This window comes from Podarcis bocagei (genome assembly GCF_964188305.1).
Source record: "Podarcis bocagei genome assembly, chromosome: 4".
Lineage (NCBI taxonomy): Eukaryota > Metazoa > Chordata > Lepidosauria > Squamata > Lacertidae > Podarcis > Podarcis bocagei.
This window is the reverse complement of record NC_138128.1, coordinates 90,602,213-90,623,249: the sequence shown is the minus strand read 5'-3', so window position 1 is coordinate 90,623,249 and position 21,037 is coordinate 90,602,213. Positions and strand designations below refer to the sequence as shown.

Sequence of the window (21,037 nt, the reverse complement as noted above, 5' to 3'; positions counted from 1 at the left end):
CGGCAGCTCCATTCTCCAGGCAAAGCTCGTGGCAAGCACATCCCACCTTGTGCAAAAAAGAAAAAAAAAAAAGGAGACAGGGGGGAGGAGAGAGAGGAGAGGGAGGGAGGCGACAAGGAAGGAGGGAGCGAGCGAGCGAGCCAGGGGGGAAAAAGTCTGGAAGGACCAGGAGGAGCCGGGTTTCCTCCTTCGCCCTCCGCCTAGGGAACCCGGAGCAGCGGAGTCAGAAGCAGATCCTCGACGGCGGAGAGAAGAAGCGCCTGCCTGGGTGACCCACCGGCCCATCGTTCCCGGATTTGCCGCCGTGCCGTCGAACGAACTTGGCAGAAGCGAACTCCGCGGCGCCGGCGACTTGGAGAGCCGAGCGCGACGCTGCTGCGCTGCGCCGGCCCGACGGGGCCCCCGCCATGCCGTGCACCTGTCCTTGCTCCGGGTGGGGATCGTGAGCGCCGCCGAGGAAGGAAAGTTCCCTTGGCCCTCCGCCGGCCCAGGACCGGCAGCGAGGGAAGAAGGGCGACCCGGGGGGCGGCGCCACCACCGCCGCCGCTTCTGCTTCTCCATCTTCTGCTCTTCGTCCAGGCCGTCGCCCGGCTCCCCGTCGGCGCGCCGAGCCGGCTCCCCGTCCGCTCCGCCGCGCCTCCGGCCCGATTCTCCCCCAAGTGCCGAAGTTGACTCTGCGCGGCGACACGGCGGCGTCAGCCGACTTCTTCCCCTTCCTCTGCCTCCCCATGGATATGCACTGCAAGGCAGACCCCTTCTCCGCTATGCACCGTGAGTACCGGCAGCAGCCCTCGGCGCCGCCGCCGCCGCCTCCTCCTCTCCTCTCCCTCCGCACCTGAGAGCCCCTTCCCCGCTTGCCATCTCCGTCGGCTGGAAGGTGAAGCAGGAAAAAGGCCGGGCAGCCGTGGCAGTCCTTCCACTTTCTAGTGGACTGCGGGCCGGGGGGGGAGAGGTTTTAGAAGGGACCCCCTCACCCCAAACTCCTGGCGACGCTGTTAGCGGAATGAAGGCCCCCAAACTCCCTTTCCATAGAGCCAAATCTTTGAAGTAGTTCGGAGGACTTCTGGACTTTAAAAATGCAACCCAGGGCTTCAGTTAGGCAGGAGAAAAGCCCGTAGAATATAATGAAATTATAATTGGATAGGAACATAATATAGTGTGCTTATAAGACGTCGGTGTAAATCTATACACTGCCTTTCCCCTTAGATTTTACATTATCTGATTTGTAATTATTAAACGGGGGTCAGGAGAGGAAAAGCCAGCCTCGGCGTAAGCTGAGAACGTTTCCTTTAAAATAAGGATTTTAAAGGCCTTTCCGTTCGATTCGCTTTGCCTTCTCTGAAGTTTTGTGCGTTGAGCTTTCCGTTTGCCACATTCCCCCGCCGCCCCAAATCCTCGGCCTGTCTTTTAAATGCATCCATTTCTGACGCGGAGGGGCAGAGGATCCCGGAATTGTTTCTCTCTCAATCCATTTCAGGAGGAGCAAAACCCAGAAATCAACCCGGCTCTTTCTTCTTATTGTCGCGGCTCACCATCGCCTCGCTTAACACTTTTTATTTAAAAGGAAATAGCGGAGGAACAATTCTGTTTAAAACAAAACAAAAAGCAACAACGTTCAGTTGAAACCAGAGAGGGGAGACTGAGAGAGTCAGTAAATGAATAATTAACAGCAATCCCTAACTTTTGACATCCTTAACTTTCAAACATATGCCCTACACAAAAATCACGCTTAAAAAGACACAAAGGAGGGGGAAATAATGTGTTAGGAGTTAAAACGTATTCTGGGACTAGGAAATCGGGCGAAAAGGACCGATGTTCCAACCAATAAATACCTTTAAAAAAAAACTAAAACCGACCGTTGTCTATATTTTTCGCATTTTTGACATTTCCTGTCAATCACCTGCCTCTTATAAAAGCCAAACTGAAATGATTCCAGCTGCAGTTTGATGTAGGAATGTTTTAACAGGCCGAATCCCACATTAGGTATATCTGGAACCATTTAAAATTAAACAACGTGGCTCATCGGAAGGTTTAATTCCCTCCTGCAAATGCGTTGGGGTTTTTTTGTTTCTTGGAAGCGGGGTGAATTTCGTACCCCCACAACCTCTTCTGGTTTGCTTCGGGTAGAAGCGTGCGCCATTCAACGAGCGCCCTGCGTTACAAAGGGACGGCCGGAGCACGAAAAGCGAGAAGCAGCCGTAGGAAAGGAGGGGAAAAAAATAGGCTCTAACCCCGAAGGAAGTGAATTCAGAACTTGGGCTGGTGTGTGGCTGGGGAGACGCAGGTGCAATAATCTGAATTATTAATCCCTTAATCTTTTTTGCATCTGTTGCCTTTTAATACTCTGTAATGCGAGTTATCAAAGGTGCCCTGAATTATTCAGGAATAAGGTGCTGCAGAAATTGCCTGCTTGGTAACTTTAGAGGCAACATCTGCAGAAGGTGACCCAGACAAATGAAAGAAACAAACAGATACAGAGTGAGAAAGAGAGGCCGGTCAACGTCATTCCACCTGCAAAAATAAAAAAAAATAAAGAGAGAGACAGTGAAAAGTGTGCGGTGGATGCTTTGGAGGGGGGGGGGACCGGGGCGGTTGCAGGAAGACGACCTGAAATCCCCTCTTAATTTCACGAAAACAAAGCCGTGGCAGTGGTTGGGGAGCGGCGTCGTGGAGTGCATTTCTGCGCAACCTCCCCGCCAATAAATAGGATGTAAGCGGGCTTTAGAAGCTGCTGCTCGCTGAGCATCCTGGAAGGTGCTCGGCGAAGAGGTGAAAAAACTCTATTTGCGAGAAAGGACTGGAATCGATCGCAGGGGCAATGAGAGTTTCCACTAAGTTCAGAGCCAATAAGTCAGTGTCACTGAGTACCGAGGAGGGTGGGAGCACGGCAAAAATACAAACAGATCATTTTTCAGTAAGCTTGGGGAGGGAAAAAAACCCAAAGACTCAAGATCTCTTTTTCCCTTCCTACCTCGCCCAGGCAGCAGCAAAGGTTAGGTCCGTTGTGTGCGAGTTAAATGCAGCGCTCTATTCACCTTGTGGGTGTAATCACTCCAGGGACCTTTTGACACTTAACATCGCTCCGGTACCTATTCCAGTTAAACACCGGAGAGGGGGCTTCAAGCAGCTCCCCAGCCCACGGCAGGTTCCGCCAGGGCTGGAGCGCCCGAAAGGGAAATATTTCGGCTTAAGTGAGTTGCGGATCGAGGCGCAAGGGAGAAGGGACCGCGGGGAAAGGCTAATAAACAACAACACGGGGGGGGGGTTCTCTTAGAGCCTTTTGGCGCTGTCCAAAACATCCAAACCCCCACAGATTATTGTGGCAAGCGCTGGATTAAAATCCGCTCCGTGAAATTCCTGCTTCGAGGACAGCAGGGATAGATTTCTGCCCCTCTGGATTTAGCTATATTATAAATTATTAGACTGCTGCAAAAGCAGCTCAGGTCTGGGGGATTGTCTGAGGTGGGGAGGATAAAGAGGAATATATAGAAATATATATGGCTTTAAAAAAAAATTAAAACAAAGCGCACCCGAAGCTGGTATAAATTGTTATTCCTCTGAAAAATAATTCCGTATAATGGGAGAAATTATCCTGAAAAGCAAAGAAAGAAAAAGGAAAGATATAAAATGTTAGTGAGGGGGGAGAAGAAAAGAGACGGACTCATTCGTTCTATTTTTATACCAGCAAATAATTTTGCTATGGAACAATTGAGCGGCCCCTCAGAAAGGAGTAGGATTTCGCCCGTGTCAGAGGATCGAGCCCGACCTGTTTGGAAACTTGGGCAGAGCCGAGTGGAAATATAAATTGAGGGAAGAAAAGAGAGAGAAAAGGAGGGGAGAATTTGAGGAGACCTTCCTCCTGAGCAGTTTCCGGTGGGAACGGGCAGGTCAATCACCTGCCACCCTCCCCAGGGTGGGAAAGACCCTTTAAAAACACACAGGGGAGCAGCCAGCCCCGTTGGGCTCCACGAGAAGGCTCCCTTCGCCGCGGTGGTCGAATCCTGCCTGCCTGCCTTCCCACCCCACCCCTTCCCCTGTCATTGGCGACTTGTCCGGCTTAACTGCCCCGACTAATGTTTATCTCCCTTTCCCCTCCTTTCCCTCCCCTCTCCTGCCCTCCCTTCCCCACCCCCGGTGTGCGTGGGTCTTCGCTGGTGTGTGCGTGTTTCTTCTCTCTCCCCAGCAGGGCACGGGGGTGTCAACCAGCTCGGGGGGGTGTTTGTGAACGGCAGGCCCCTGCCGGACGTGGTGAGGCAAAGGATCGTGGAGCTGGCTCACCAAGGGGTGCGACCCTGCGACATCTCCCGGCAGCTGCGGGTCAGCCACGGCTGCGTCAGCAAGATTCTGGGCAGGTAAGGCCCGGGCGCGCGTGGGGAGGGCAAGCGCCGCCAGGGGCGGGGAGGGGGAGAGAGAGAGAGGCGCCTCGGCTGCCCTTTGGCAGAGTCTCGGTGTGGACCTGGAAGCGGAGCCCTGGACCCCGGGGGCGAAGGGAGGCCCGGCTCGTCGGCGCTGCGCACCCGCCACCCAGCCACCCAGCACCCACGCTCCTCTCTTGCTTTCTTTTGTCTGGCACTATCTTAAAACAGGGACCTGCTGTGGGTTCGGAAAGAGGGGGAAAAGCCCACCAAGCAAAGAAACAAAGCGATTGCAACCCAATTTGCTGTGAGACCAACCTGCAAGTCTCCCCTCCCCGCCTCCTCCTCCTCCCAGCTAAGACAGGCCGGGCCCTACTTTCTCTCCACCCCCAGGTCAGCAGGAACCAGCAGGCCGGCAGGCTGCCTCTCTCTCTCTCTCTTCTTCTCCTCTCTCTCTCTTTTTCTTCCTTCTCCCCCCCCCCCTTCGTCAAGTAGATGTCACCGCCCTACAGCAGAGCTCAGCTCAAAGGGGGAGTGGGGAGAAGGCGGGGGGGGGCAGTTGAGCCGAGTGCATGCCAGGGAGGGGGCTGGAGGGGGGTGTCCAAAAAATGTAGATTTTCCACTATCACCCCGCTTTCTTTGCAAAGGATTTGCAAAGGGATTAGCAATTGCCCGGCGAAGGGCAGAGAGAGAGAGAGAAAGAGAAAGAGAGAGAGAGAGACAGAGAGAGAGAGACAGAGGAAAAAAGATGCGTCTGGGTTTTTTAGGGGGTGGGGGAGACCCGGGACCAAGCGCTGGGGAGGAAATCGGAGTCGAGGAAATCCCCTTTTAAAAAAAACAAAACCAACTCTCAGTTTCCCCCTCCCCCACGGTTAAGTGTGTCTAGCTAACTTCTCCTGGCTGTAGGTTGGCATGGGCAGGGGGGAGGGGGGAGTGTTGTGGCCAGGGCGCCCCCGGCCTCTGCATCGTCCTGCCCCGCCGAACCAGGCGTCACGCGCGCCAAGGGCCTGTGGAAAATGGGGGGGGGTGTTTCCGGGGCTGACTCCAGGCAAGGCGGACCCTGCAGCCCCAGGAGGACAGCCCCAGGACGGGATGCGAGAGTGGGGTTTCCCTTGCAGATCCGCGCGGGGGCGGGAATGCGGGGTCCAAAAATCGCCTCCCCAACCCGTTGGTTTGCGTGCACGTGTTCGGGAGCGGCGGTGGGCGCGGGGTGCGTGGATGGAGGCTTCCGTGCAGGCTCGGGGGCTCAGCTTTGAACCTCGCTCTGCACTTGCAGGTACTACGAGACGGGGAGCATCAAGCCAGGCGTGATCGGAGGCTCTAAGCCCAAAGTGGCGACCCCCAAAGTAGTGGATAAAATCGCCGAGTACAAGAGGCAAAACCCCACCATGTTCGCTTGGGAGATCCGGGACCGGCTACTGGCCGAGGGCATCTGCGACAACGACACCGTCCCCAGCGTGTCCTCCATCAACCGGTGAGTCGCACACACCAGCGCCTCCTGCGCCCCCCAGCCTCTGAGCGCCACCGGGTTGCTTTCCTGGCGGGACACCCAGCCCGCCTTCTCCCCCCACTCCGCCCTTGTCCCTAGAGGCCCTGAAGACCCCTGCCCACCCCAACAGACGCTTCCTCTTTTCTTCTCTGAGTCCTCTCTCTCTCTGTGTGCCTGTCTCTCCCTCGCTCACACTTCGTCTGAAAGGACAAAAAAAGAGGTCTCCATCCTAACTAATGGAGCCACTCCAGTTTCCGGGCGCGCGGGCGAGCTTCTGGACCGCTTCTGTATCTGCCTTAGGGCGTGCCCGTGGGGCTCCGACGGCTTGTCTTGGTTCGCCGGGGCAGATTTTCGAAAGGAGATGGTTATGGGGCTAACGAAATGTAGGGTGGCGACGCGGGTAGGGGGAGCCGGGAGCAGGGTCCACGGCGCATCTCCCCAACAGTTGTTTCGGCGCGCAATTGGCGTCCGGTTTGTTGGGGAAAAGAGGAGATGGACGCGCTCATAGTATCTTTGCCTCCCTGGGAAAGACGGGCGTTTTCTCTCCGGTTAAACCTCTCAAAACATGAAAAGTTCCTATATTGTGGAGACGATTGCCGTGCCGTTCAAATACCAAATGGTGATTTGTCTTAAACAAACAGTCTTAACTTCTACTACTACTTCTTCTTTTCCTCCCCCTCAAATAAGAGGCCTTTCTTTCCCCCTCCCCCGGGCAATGACGCTTCCTTTTGGAGGAAGAAAGAGCTCTCGCACCTTTTCGAGCCCCTCGGGAGTTGGAGAAACTTCTGAAAGGAAGATTCGCTTAGGTCAAGGGTTACAAACAGTTGTGTGCTTGCCTGAGCGCAGGCGCCTCTGCCTGCGCTCTGTGTGCGTCTCACGCGTATTTTTCGCTATCTCGATTTTAGTTTGGCAGCTTTCTAAACATCTTATTTCGTGTTCCCTGCTGATGTGTGCCTTTCTTTCTTTCCTTTCCAAGTTTCTGGCTATATCATAGGGGTGGCGCCCCATTTGTGTGAGTGTGTGCTGTACAAAAGTGGTCAGAGAGTAATGCCAGCCCTGTGCCTTCCAAAGCAAGTTGCCTGCCTGCCTTTCTACCTATAGATAACTAAATACATAGAAGACAGATACCCCTGTGATAAGATCCAGTGCTGGTGTTGAGACAACAATGTAAGAGAATCAACTGGAGAGCAATACATCCCCTTGTGCTTTCAAACGCAACGCAGTGGGACAATTTGCACACCTGCAAAAGGCAGAATACACACTGAGAACCGTAAATACCCTCCTTCAAAGAGAGACACTCCACTATTCCATGTGCTAACGTTGGCAAGACAAAAATCCTGGGCGAGGTGATCTGGAGACTGTGATTTAGATAGGCACACACACTATTGGTTGTGCTTGAAAAGGGAAAGTAGGATTGAAGGACTTCAACGTTCTGTTGTCATCAGTTACAAAGGAATTAATGTGGGGTACATATCTGAGCAGATTTTTAGACTTACCTGTATTTGTGGCTCCCTTATATCCAGCATGTTAAGAATGCATGTAAGGAAAAGAAAACTCTAAATGGATGTGTTTCGAAACATACAGATGAAGATGCAAGAGTATTTTCTGCCACAAACTGCAGAAAGGGGCAGCTGCTGCAAATATCAGAGATATGAATCTGCATGTAGGAAAAAGTAATATAGAAAGTCGCCCCACAGAGACACTTGTATCCAGATGGACACAACAGTCTAGCATCCATCTCTACAGCTGCTTGGCTAAATAGTTAATCATGAAATACATAGAAAATGTAGCCAATTCCATTTTTTAAAAAAGAAGTCATTTTCACCAATAGGAATAGGGGAAAAATGCTTTGTTAATTTATGTGGTTTCCATAGAAGATTTGTCAAAGTTCTAATGGCCAGGAGGCATTCCCCCCCCCCCAAGTTGGCATCTTCGATAAATGGCTTCTAATATTTTAGAAAATGATATGGAATTATCCCAAATCATCTCAAAACAGCAGGTAAAATTAACTTGGAGAATGTACCTTGGCTAAAAAAAGCTCCCCCCAAACACACTGTCTCTGTAATATACTGCAAGGCTATCCCAGGAAATTGTCCCTGTGTGTGCCATCTGTATTAAAATGGTTATTAAGTTATGAACAGAGTAACATAATACTGATTGGCTAATTATACACCCTCCTTTTGAAAAATCCCAGATCCTACTGTCTCTGTTCTGGACTGAAATAATAACACTTTGACATTCAGGCACCTTTTTGGAAGCAGCTGTAGAAGGGCAGTCAGGAGAGAGAATAACTCAGCACCTCAAAATTGCAGGGAGAGAGTTTCATTTTATTTGGGGTTTGTTCCCTCCTGAGAGCAGCACACTTTTCTTGGCTAGCGCAGAAAACCTGCTCTTGGCGGCTCTGACACATGTAACTATTAGGCAACCATCCTAGTTGGGTGGTGGTAGGAACTGTCCTTAGGGAATCAAGCAGTTTTTGCATGAGGATGTGATGTGCAAAAAGCGATGGGTGGTGGTGTTTAAAGAGCACACCCCGTAGATCACACAGAATCTGGTTTCTTAGCCGAAGCAATCCCCTGTCCTAAGCCCCACATTTGTGCACTGTTTATCTTTGTGTACAATATGCACACGGTCTTCTGCTTTGGCTACTTTTCTGGATCGGGACTATTAGATTTCACCCTCTGGTTGCTGTACGAAGAGGTCAGTTCCGAGTTTAGGTAGCTCTGAGTTTACCTTTAAATATTGACTAGATGGCAACTTACCAGAGTAGCAAGGACCTTCCAGGGGCAACTGCAGCAGCTGATGTTAAGCATGTGGGAATAGAATGAGTAAATTCCGCAAATGGTTGTGTACGCACAAGCCCAGGGCATCGCCTTGAGACTCAGGCACTTCTTAGATCCAGTTGGTAGCCATTCAACTGGGAGACCTTAATTTGCCTGCCCGTTGCTCGGTCTGCCCCAGAAATGAAGTTAAATGTGATAACATAAGCAGCATTTTTTATCATAAGGCCTGATCATACTCTTGGCAAATATTCCCCAGAAATATGGTAAATATGATTGCACCCATTGGGTCCTGAGAGATCTCTCAACCTTCTGAAATTCAGTTTTGAAGAAGGTGCCCTTTTTGTTCCCCTAATAATTAAAAGGTATCTTGGTGCAGATTTTTTAAAAACATCAGCCTTTCATGCCCTCCCCACCCCTTATTCCTTTCACTCATTAGTCAAGGGGGGATTTGTTCTTGGAATTTGAGGCACGCAAAAAATGACTCAATTTAAGGCCATGAGCAATGGCAGAAAGAAGTGAGGAACCCTGGAGTTGAGAAATACGGGAGGGAGTAATTAGACACCCCCCCAAAAAAAGCCTGATATTTTTTCCACTGAGCAGTATTTCCTCCTGCCAGCTTCTGTGGGGAAATCTCTGATCTTTACAAGAGTGCAAAAAGGAAGGTTTAGTAAAAAATCCAAATGCAAACGCTTGTCACAAATATTGGGCGGGCAGATAAGCAGGCGATTGCTAGTTCACATGCATGTTAAAAAACGATGACGCAAAACCATGTCATTATTTTGCTAATGGTTTGCCAACGCCTTGCCGATGTGGCCTGCAAATTCATATTTGCACAATCGTTTGCGACGGAACTGCCCTCCGTTGCTCCCACTAAATTTCTTAACTCTCATGTGGGAAATGAGTGTTTACGTTTGCAAACGCAAATATTCAGAAGTGATCCCTCAGTAACAGGTTTCAGATCTGGCGTCTTGAAACTATAAGAACCGTGGCATTTTGCACGGAGTTTGTTTATTTTACTTTATATTTATACCTTGCCTCGTTTTATCACTTCTGTGTTCCAAGAGCAAGTGCTACATAATGGCAGGCGTAAAGTCAGAAAATTTTAGTTTCTTTTTCATTTGCAAAACGGAAGATTCTTTGTAAGAAGCCTTTAGAGCTGATTCAGCTGGAGTCTATTTTTTCTCTTTTCAGAAACGGCACAGTCAAATTTCGGATACATAGATCCTTGAATAATCATAATATAATTTTAATATCCCTTTTTATATGTTGGAATATAAGGAATATATGGGGTATACCGTGGTACGGCGAAATAGAAGAGCAGTCCCAACTTTAAAATTTGCAACCAAAGTATCCTATCCTTCTTTCTGCTCACCTATACAGTATACCAAAGAATAAAAATGTTTTCTTATTCCTCCTCCTCTTCTTCTTTCCCCACAATATGACTGTATACCTGCATTATAAATTTACTGCCGATCAGTGCTGAAAAACAACCGGGAATTTATTTCTGTTTTGTTATGTGTGTGCCTGTGTCTTCTTCAGCTTTTGTTACTTTTGAGATGAGGCGGGCCATAAATCAAGAGATAGATAGATGAGAACCTATGGAAGGTTTGTTACTTCAGGTCTCGATGTGCTGCTTTGATGAGGAGCGAGTGACCCCGGTATTATTGACCCTGGTATAAGGAAAGGGGAGCCTGGAAAACACAGATATCTCAGCTTTGAAAGTCGTAACTAGTATGAAACCTTTCTCAAGCCAGTGAAAGAAAGAAAGAGAGAGAGAGAGAGAGAGAGAGAGAGAGAGAGAGAGAGAGAGAGAGAAGAAAAGAAATAAGAGAGACTTGGACACAGGGGGAGCACTCTGATATCTTAAACCTATGACAGAGGCTGTAGCGATCAGATGGTCTTTTAAGATACATGGGGGGGGGGGAATCAGTTCCTGAAATGGGCAGCTGTCCCTGAACAAGCAGCAAAGACAGGTCCATATATTAATTAATTGGTAAAAATAAACTTAAGTTCAATGGGGCATAATCCTGTGCAAGGGAGAGAAGTGTAACTGGACTTCAGTTGTGTAGATTGAAAGCAGCAACGTGAATGACATACGTAGTTCTGTTCTACCTTTTAAAAGGGAGAAACTTTCCTAATTCTACTATTTGTTCTGCGCAGGAAATAATGCATAGCTGTCTATTTGTCTCCTGAATTTCGTTTGACGGGGGCTTCCTTCATTTCACATGGTTTTACTGCCTTCCTTAAAACGAAGCCCACGACACCCACACAACTGTCTCCTCTTGTCCCTCTTGTGCTCTGATTTGAAACTGTCGGGCAATTTCCAGAGACCGAAGTATTCCCGTAAGGAGAGTTGCCAACTTTTGAACCCCACCCCGGTGACTTGACCGGCCGTTTTACCTGCGGCAAGTTGCAGGGGGTAGTGGTGAGCGCCATGCCGTGGAAAAACTTCACCAGCTGCTTTCAGATGATGAGTTCCCCTCTATAAGCACAAGAGCAGGCCGAGCCAGTGTCAATTGGCAATGTCTTGTTTCTTGTGGAATCTGCACCATCTTGCTAGTGACAAACAGATTGCGTGCCCCACTCGGCTTGCTGTTTCGCCATAGTCATAGAGAGTGCGGGCTTCTGGCTTTTAAGCCTGACAGCCGTCCCTCCTTATAGGACCATGTTTCTGAGGTGCGCTGCAGCTTGTGCTGCAGTTGCATGTCACCCAAGGGGAGGTTATGCTTCCTCTTGCCTGGCCTGGTGCCAGACAGAAAGAGCAACTTTTTCCCTCTCTCTGCAGCACTACCAGAGAAGGAAAGGGCTCGCTGATTGCTCTTTAGATTGTGGCACAAAAGTCTGAGCACACAGACTGTGCTGTTTACTTGCTGTGATAGATTACAGATGCGTCGTTTTCAACTCTCAGATAAGTGCATCACACGGTATGGGAAATTATGTTATTGTCTTTCAAGGCTGTTTCTCTATTGCATTTCTGGATAGAGTCTTACAGTGGAACTCTCTTCATGTCTACTCAAAAGTAAGCCAACGGGGCTTTCTCTTGGGTAAAGGCTAGAACAGGATTGCAGCCTTACAGCACAATCCTATGTGTGCCTACTCAGAAGTAAAGTCTCCTTGGATTTAATTGAGCAGTAGATTCATTGGGACTTATTCATGAGGTCCAGCGCTGAGGGCCTTCTGGCGGTTCCCTCATTGCGAGAAGCAAAGCTACAGGGAACCAGGCAGAGGGCCTTCTCAGTAGTGGTGCCCGCCCTGTGGAACACCCTCCCGTCGTATGTCAAGGAAATAAACAACTACCTGACATTCAGAAGACATCTTAAGGAAGCCCTGTTCAGGGAAGTTTTTAATGTGTGACATCTTAGTGTATTTTTGGTCTTTGTGGAAGCCGCTCAGAGTGGCTGGGGAAACCGGGTAAATATGTTTCGGACGGCAGTCTCAGTCGGTCACAATGTTTGCAGAAGTTCCCGTGGTAATGTAGCTTTTATGAAACACAAATCTAAATAGCACCAGTGACATTTTTTAGGAGCAACTGAAAATCACAGAGCAGGGAGCTAGCTTTCAGGATCCGCAGAGCACTTCCTCAAGCGTTTGACGAAAAGCGAGAGGTGGGATGGGTCAACATGGCTGCCTGCTTTTATTTTTGTTATCAATATACTATGAAATATCTTATTGCCATGATATTGGTGAGGGGGGAGAGGGGAGGGGTTGTTGCTTGGGAAAAAGCAGAGGAGTGCATTCAGGGACTGACATCCACATATATATCAGATGGGAGTTGTTGAGGCAGAGGAGAGAATAGTCCATTAGTGCAGCCTTCCTCAAACTTGGCCCTCCAGATGTTTTTGGCCTACAACTCCCATGATCCCTAGCTAGCAGGACCAGTGGTCAGGGATGATGGGAATTGTGGTCTCAAAACATCTGGAGGGCCGAGCTTGAGGAAACCTGGATTAGTGGCCCATATCGCATTTGGGTTCATGAGTGAAACAGCTAGAAATCCTATGACCCTAAGGTTCCTGGAAGGTTGCTAGGGAGCTCTGGGTGCTGTGATTGCAGGTAGACTAGGTAGAAGCAGAGCAATTGGTTGAGAGAGTATATAAGATATCGCTATTTTCATTGGAGGGCATGGAGTTATGCGACCCCACCTCTCCAAGCCAAGGAGAAAAGTAACTATGCAACCTTTAGAAGACGTCTGAAGGTAGCCCTGTATGGGGAAGTATTTTTTAATGTTTAATTACGTTTTAATATGCAGTCGTACCTTGGATCCCAAATGCCTTGGTACTCGGACGTTTTGGCTCCCAAACGTCGCAAACCCAGAAGTGAGTGTTCCGGTTTGCCAATGTTCTTTGGAACCAGAATGTCCGACGGGGCTTCCGTGGCTTCCGATTGGCTGCAGGAGCTTCCTGCAGCCAATCAGAAGCCGTGCTTTGGAAGTTGAACAGACTTCCGGAACAGATTCCATTCGACTTCCAAGGTACAACTGTATGTTGGAAGCTGCCCAGTCAGATGGGCAGAGTATAAATAGTATAATAATAATAATAATAATAATAATAATAATAATAATAATAATAATAATAATATTTAGTACATCCCTATTTTCATGGGAGAAATGTTGGAGGATATGGGAAGAAGCATTCTTCTTTTCTGATTTAAAGTGTGAATTATTCAAGCTCCATGGTGTATTTTTTGGGATAGGCAAAGGGTCTGCTGCTCTCGTATCACCCTGCCCTCTGTAAACAGATGATCTGGGGAGCCCTTTCGTGAGTGTTGCTCCTGTGGAACGAATGGTGGGTGGTGACTGAGATTGGGCCTTCTCTGGTGTGGCACCGTGACTTGGTTAAACAAGCTCAAAGTGCCAGGCAAAGCCATTTTTATTTTCCCTTTGCGCCTGAACAGATACTGCTGTTTCTTAGCCTTCCGTTGGCTGTGGGTTTTAGTCTTATTTCTCGCCACCCGCTGCTTTTATGTTTTATTGTATATTAATTGCTGGGTTGTTTGCCTTTTAAAATTTTGTTTCATGTGTGGATGATGTGAGCTGCCTTTGAAGACCCCAGTTCGAAGGCGGGGTATAAATATTCCCAATCGATAAATCAATACCGGCCTTTCTTTTTTCCTCCACGTACGGTCATTGGCACATTGTCATATGATACACAGGCCAGTGTATTTGAGTCGGCTTCAGTTGTCTGTTTACTACGGGGTGCAGTAATTTGTAAACAGAGATCCTCGTAGATGAGGCACGTTTTTCTTTCTGTTCCTGCAAAGTATATGTTGATTGTGAAGTGATGCTCCCAGAAATCAGTGCAACATCTGATGCGAAAGGCACAGGATGAGCATAACAAGCAAAGATAAAAGCACAGGAAGTTTGGGAAACTGGGGCAGCTTTTCTGCGTCATTCGGTTATATATAATGCATAATCCTGAGTTTTTGGCTTGCGCCGTTCTCCATAAAGAGAAGAGTGACGTTAACATGCTCAGGGAAATAATAATAATAACAATAATAACAATAATAATAATAATAATAATAATAATAATAATAATAATAATAATAATAATATATTTATATCCCGCCCGCCACAGCCGAAGCCGGGCTCAGGGCGGCTAACAACAACAAAATAGTGCAACATTCTAAAAACATTTCATTATAAAAATTAATTAAAATCCAATTTATGGCAACCATTAAGCTAAAGTTCTGTGAAGATTGCCAAAGGAGGGAGTCAGGCTGCGCCCTGACCAAAGGCCTGGTGGAACAGCTCTGTCTTGCAGGCCCTGCGGAAAGATGTCGAGTCCTGCAGGGCCCTTGTCTCTTGTGACAGAACGTTCTACCAGATCGGAGCCACAGCCGAAAAAGCCCTGGCTCTAGTTGAGGCCAGCCTAACCTCTCTGTGGCCTGGGACCTTTAAAGCTGTATAGGGCTTTAAAGGTTAAAACCATGGGAGATAGTTCTGTGGAGCATCTGTCATGCATAGGATTGCAGGATTCCCATTGATCCCAGTGATCAGTAGGGCTTGCTCCCCGTTGTGTACTATGCACATTTACTATCAGTGGTGGACTTGGAGCTCTCAAATTTCAGCGGCGCCCTGTGCGCTGCCGAAATCTGACACACATACACACAGGGCCTCTCGCGCTGTGTTCTAGAGCAGTGTTTCCCAACCTTGGGCCTCCAGCTGTTTTTGAACTACAATTCCCATCATCCCTGACCACTGGTCTTGCTAGCTAGGGATGGTGGGAGTTGTAGTCCAAAAACAGCTGGAGGCCCAAGGTTGGGAAACACTGTTCTAGAGCATTGTTTTGGCGCCCCCTGCAGTGCGGCACCCAATGAGCCTCACACCCGTTGTGCCACCCTAAAACCGCCTCTGTTTACTATTGACATTTGTTTGTGACTTAGTTCCATTGAGCGCATACCAGATTTACGGTTCAGTAAAGGTGCATATAGGACCAGGCTGTGACAAATCTGGGATTCTTCCAATTTCAAGACTACAGGGAGCAAATGGTTATATGGAGGGAATCTAGAATCCGGGGCATAACGTGATTGCCAAGGAAAGGAGTGCCGGGGGGGGGGGGAGAGTCCAGGGTCAAGAAATAAAGCCAAGCGATATCAGCCCCAAATGTGTGTTTTCCCACAGCCAGAAAAACTTCTAAAGCCCTGTGTCATTTCCCCAGCAAACCCTATTGCGGATTTGCAAGCTGCAGGCTGCGCTATATATGGGCAGAGCTTCCTAGCTGCGGGAAGAGCGTTAAGCAGCACCTGAATTAAGCTTTACATCAATTAATTTGAAATACCAGAATTTCAGGGTCAAGTGCTTTACTCTTCTTTACCCAGCAGGGGGCTTGTTCTCAGGGCTCTGTAGGTTTCATTTCCCAGATTTAAGATTTCAGGATCAGGAAAGGGAGAAGTGCTGTGTTCACAGACAGGATGAAAGACATGAGGAAATTCTGAGCTAGTGCATCTGGTGGTTTCCTTCCGCTTCTCATGATCAGCTGAAACGATATCCTTTAATATGGCACAAAGATACAGAACGCTACTAACCTTAGCAACTCCAGGATGGCATTGGTGCACAGGGGTGAATCAAATGAAAGGATAATAAGACTGGGTTAAAAAACCCTCCTTTCTAAATATCCTGGTATTTTAAAGGGAAAGTGTTCCCACTTCAATGACGATGTTACAAACGGAGAACCTGAAATCGCTAGGCACTGTAGAAGAAATAAAATGAGAAATAATCGAACGCTGTCCGAAAGTTTGCAGGCAGAAATTAGGACCAGAGGATGGAAAGGAAAATGGAAACCAGGAAAAGTCCAGATGAATGGATGAGTAGTGCTTGGATGCAATAAAAGAGAAAGGGGGTCACTTCTTATATTTAAAGGCGTACCAGTGGTAAGATACTGCCTGAAAAAGCCCGGGGAACAGAGAGAACAAGTCCTGAAACAAAATGTTTCCGTATGGGATGCTCCTTTTCAGGATATTCCATTCCATATCCCCTCCCATCTGATATTCTATCCCCTCCCTATAGTTGCTCAGGGCTCTTCCATGCTGCTGTTTAAGGAGGATATTAAGCTTCTTGTGTCGCTATTAATTCTCCATGGTGCATATGACATTCTCCTCAAAATCACCGTCTTCCCACACTTCCCTCGGCCCAGATTTCCTCATGCTGTCTTCTTTTTGGAGTATCCCTGGTATGAGAAAGTCAGAACTGAGAGAAGGGGAATTGGGGGAAGGCAGAGATTTGAAGGAGGACGTCATACGGACAATGGAGCATTAATGGTGGTACAGGAAACTTGCATTAAATACGGGTGAGTCCTTAGTCTCCCGTTGGGATTGTTCTATAATAATAATAATAATTTATTATTTCTGCCCCACCCATCTAGCTGGGTTTCCCCAGCCACTCTGGGAGGCTACCAACAGAATATTAAAAACACCCAACATTAAAAACGTCCCTAAACAGGGCTGCCTTCAGATGTCTTCTAAAAGTCAGATAGTTGTTTATTTCCTTGACATCTGAAGGGAGGGCATTCCACAGGGCGGGAGCCACTACCAAGGAGGCCCTCTGCCTGGTTCCCTGTAACCTCACTTCTCGCAGTGAGGGAACAGCCAGAAGGCCCTTGGAGCTGGACCTCAGTGTCTGGGCTGGACAATGGGGGTGGAGACGCTCCTTCAGGTATACTGGGCCAATGCCGTTCTTGGGGTTCCCTGCCATTTCCCTGCGAAATATTTTTTATTTTCTCCTCCTACTTCTGCAAACTTCGGGTCTCCCCTGAGCCTGCTGATACCTCCCTCCTTCCCCTTCATGGATGGTGGCTTTTCACTGCATAAGCGACAGCACTCGTTGCCCTGAGCACTGGAAATAGTGGGGAAGATATAACTTTTGGTTCAATTAGACGTTTGGCACCTCTTCTGCGAGTCCCTTGAGAAGGATAGGGAGAGAGTGGAGCAGGACCATTGGGGGGGCATTTGAAAGTGAGTAGAAGGAGCTTAAAGTGAAGACGAAGACGGGGAAATCAGTGATGAGAATGAACAACAGCAGCAGCAGCATTTAGAACAGACTAAAAAGGTAAAGGGACCCCCTGACCATTAGGTCCAGTCGTGACTGACTCTGGGGTTGCGGCGCTCATCTCGCTTTATTGGCCAAGGGAGCTGGCGTACAGCTTCCGGGTCATGAGGCCAGCATGACTAAGCCTCTTCTGGGGAACCAGAGCAGCGCACGGAAACGCCGTTTACCTTCCTGCCGGAGTGGTACCTATTTATCTACTTGCACTTTGATGTGCTTTCGAACTGCTAGGTTGGCAGCAGCAGGGACCGAGCAACGGGAGCTCACCCCGTCACAGGGATTCGAATCGCCAACCTTCTGATCGGCAAGTCCTAGGTTCTGTGGTTTAACCCACAGCGCCACCCGCGTCCCTTAGAACAGACTAGTGGGGCTGAAAAACAGGAGCAGGAAGACCAACAAGAATGATGTTCCAACAGAGCCATGAAGGTGGGTCATGCTAAGGACACAACCGCTCTTTTCCTCTGAGCTTTTAACTACATGTGCATTTTTAAAGAGATTGAGTGAGATGCTGTTACAAGGAGTGAGATGGATCACGTCCTGGGATAACTCCTTGGGGTGACTCCTAGCTGTGTCAAAGGACCTTATTTCAAGATCCCTGATGGCAGGAGACTGACTGCTGGTCACCGGGTTTATTTTCCTCATTTTTCAATTTCCTGCCTTTCAGTGCTAGTGCACAGAAAGCTGAGAATACCATGTGAGAAAGCTCAGCTGAGAATACAATCTAGGTGTGCCTTTAATTTCTTTCGTTAAAAATCTGAAGCTGAATTGGCACACTTTTGTATGCTTTGATTTAATCCCCATCCCGTTTAGTCCATGTGGAAAATCCTCTGTTACACATTTTCCTGGAATCTTTGCATTTGAGAGTTACAGTAAGAAGTCTAGAGAATACAATATGTCAGCAAGTTATAGTTTGGCATCTGCTTGCATCCTATCATCCCCTTACAATTTATACACATTACAAAATTATTATTATCATCATCATCATCATCATCATCATTATTATCATTATTATCATTATTATTATTGCTACTGAACCTGCAACAAAATGTTGCAGTGTCGAATGTTCAGTGTTCCAGCCAATTAGCCATGCCACCTTCCAGAATACGCCATTCCAGTTCCCTTCTTACCTGTTCTTCTGAGTCTCCCCCAGCGAGACGGCATTTGGTGGCTGCTGAACATGCTCAGTACTCATTGGGCTTTTTTTGCTCAGAGATTTTTCTATTTAGAAAAATGCACTTCAGCAAATTTTGGGTTTCTCCCCAAGCCAGCTGTTCCCCCTCTCTTGCACAGAGGTGTTGCCATGATGGCTACAAAAGCAATGGTCCTCACAGTTAGAACATCAGAAACAGAGAAGGTGGTTATATATCCCACTTTCTACAAATTTTATATTTAATTCCTCCATTGCATTTTCATCTCCCCGTAGCACAACCAAAGTGTCCCTATTTTCCAGGGACAGTTCTGGATTAACAGAAGCCGGCCTGGTTTGCAAATTGATCCTAGAATGCACCGCTTTTCCTTAGGACGTCCCTATTTTCATCAGAGCAATGTTGGAGGATATGGAGTTATGTGACCCCCTAGCCAAGGAGATAAGGAACTGTACAACCTTTAGATGACATCTGAAGGCAGCCCTGTGTAGGGGAAATTTTAATTTTTAATGTTTTATTATGTTGTTATATACGTAGGAAGCCATTCAGAGTGGCTGAGGTAACCCATTCAGATGGGTGGGGTAATAATAATAATAACAACAATGAAATGGGATCTCCTTATTTCATCAGAGAAATGTTGGAGGGCATGTAGTTTTGTGGAACTGAAATGGCCACCTCCTGAGCACTCTTGCTATCGCTCAGGATTTGTCTTCGCTTCTGCTTATTCTCTGCTTTCTATTGCTTCCTGATTTTAAATCCAACCCTTTCAAGTTAAGGAAGGATTGAAAGAGGCAGGCAGCATAATATGACTTATGAAAATAATTGGAGTGACCACACTCAGAACATTGTGTGTTGTTTCGGATGTCCCATCTCAAAAAGGAAATACGGAAATGGAAAATGTATAGAAAACGGCAATAGAAAAGATCCAGGTGGTTGGAGGAAAACATGGAGAACATGGGGGGGGGGGTTTAAATTTACCTTTGAAGGTGACCCGGAAACTACAATTAATCTAGAATGCGGCAGCTAGACTGGTGACTGGGAGTGGCCGCTGAGACCATATAACACCGGTCCTGGAAGACCTACATTGGCTCCTGGTATATTTCAATCAATCAAAGTGTTGGTGCTGACCTTTAAAGCCCTAAACGGCCTCGGCCCAGTATACCTGAAGGAGCGTCTCCACCCCCATCGTTCTGCCCAGACACTGAGGTCCAGCTCTGAGGACCTTCCGGTGGTTCCCTCCCTGTGAGAAGTGAGGTTGCAGGGAACCAGGCAGAGGGCCTTCTCTGTAGTGGCACTCGCCCTGTGGAATGCCCTCCCATCAGATGTCAAGGAAATAAACTACTATCTGACTTTTAGAAGACATCTGAAGGCAGCCCTGTTTGGGGAAGTTTTTCATGTTTGATGTTTTATTGTGTTTTTAATATTCTGTTGGGAGCTGCCCAGAGTGGCTGGCAGAATTATGATGATGATGATGATGATGATGATGAAAATCAGAAGGGCTAGGGAGATGATAGATGATAGATAGATAGATAGATAGATAGATAGATAGATAGATAGATAGATAGATGTTAGTTCTATCTGTCTGTCTGTCTGTCTGTCTGTCTATCTATCTATCTATATCTATCATCTATCTATCCTGCCCCCTCTCATAACATTAACTCTCAAGGTCACCTAACTGGTAGTAGTTCAGGACTGTCAAGAGGAGAGACTTCTCCATGCAATGCATAATTAACTTATGCAATTCATTGCCACAAGATCTGTTGATAGATTAGAGAGGGCTTTAATAAAAAGGGATTAGAAAAATTCATGCAGAAAAGCCAACAGTTATTTGCTCAGTATAACCCCTATGCACACAGACAGTTTATCTCCAGCTACCAGGTATGGAATAGCCATCTCCTGTGTGAACTTGTGAACTTCCAGAGGCATCTTGATGGCCACGGTTGGAAGCAAGAGTGCTGTCTAGACAGAACTTGGTCAGATATAGCATGGTAATTCTAAAGTTCCTACCTACTGGACAGTGTCTGTGATATCATGGATCAGAATCCCATGTTGTCTATTCACCATTGCATGTCGGTTTGAAACACATGCGCACAAGCACATTAATAGTGATCTAAATAATCCAAGTACTGAACCTTAGGTACCAAAAATGTCAAGCATGCACGAGAATGAAGTATCAGTATGCTTGGGGAAGCTCAAAATTTATTAAACACAGTGGAAGGAGGGAATTGGGGGCACCCTCTCCCCAAAAAGAAAACAGCTTAGTGAGGGCTGTGGGAATGGAATGCCATATGATCACATTCAACCAGTGCTATACCAACTACCCTAGCTCCCGGTGGAGTACAGGGTCAGGTTTAAGGTGCTGGTTTTGACCTCCCTATGTGGCCTAGGACCCTCGTACCTACGGGACTGCCTCTCCTGGTATGCCCCGCGGACGACCTTAAGGTCCACAAATAACAACACTTTGGAGGTCCCAAGCCGCAAGGTGGTTAGATTGGTCTCAACAAGGGCCAGGGCCTTTTCAGTTCTGGCCCCGACTTGGTGGAACGCTCTGTCACGAGAGACTAGGGCCCTGTGGGACTTGACATCTTTCCGCAGGGCCTGCAAGACAGAGCTGTTCCGCCTGGCCTTTGGTTTGGACTCAGTCTGACCCTTATGCTTCCCTCTCCTTATGGTTTTGATTTATGGGCTACTATTAAAATGAGGCTACATTTTAAATTGTATTTTAACCC

General features: G+C 47.8%; 1 protein-coding gene across 9 annotated transcripts in view; it reads left to right on the top strand.

Annotated features, from left to right (window-relative positions):
- Nucleotides 1-466: 466 nt before the first annotated feature.
- The window catches only part of PAX2 (paired box 2), a 144,159-nt gene continuing 123,588 nt past the window's right edge, over nt 467-21,037 (top strand). For 2 of the 9 annotated variants that reach the window (XM_081191752.1, XM_081191753.1), the window contains exons 1-4: nt 633-771; nt 4,184-4,352; nt 4,587-4,748; nt 5,632-5,829. In XM_081191752.1, the coding sequence (XP_081047878.1) occupies nt 729-771; nt 4,184-4,352; nt 4,587-4,748; nt 5,632-5,829 (572 nt within the window). In that variant the 5' untranslated portion in view covers nt 633-728. Of the gene's footprint in view, nt 772-4,183; nt 4,353-4,586; nt 4,749-5,631; nt 5,830-21,037 lie in introns of all 9 variants that reach the window. The other 7 variants (XM_081191754.1, XM_081191751.1, XM_081191756.1 and 4 more) reach the window with 6 other exon arrangements.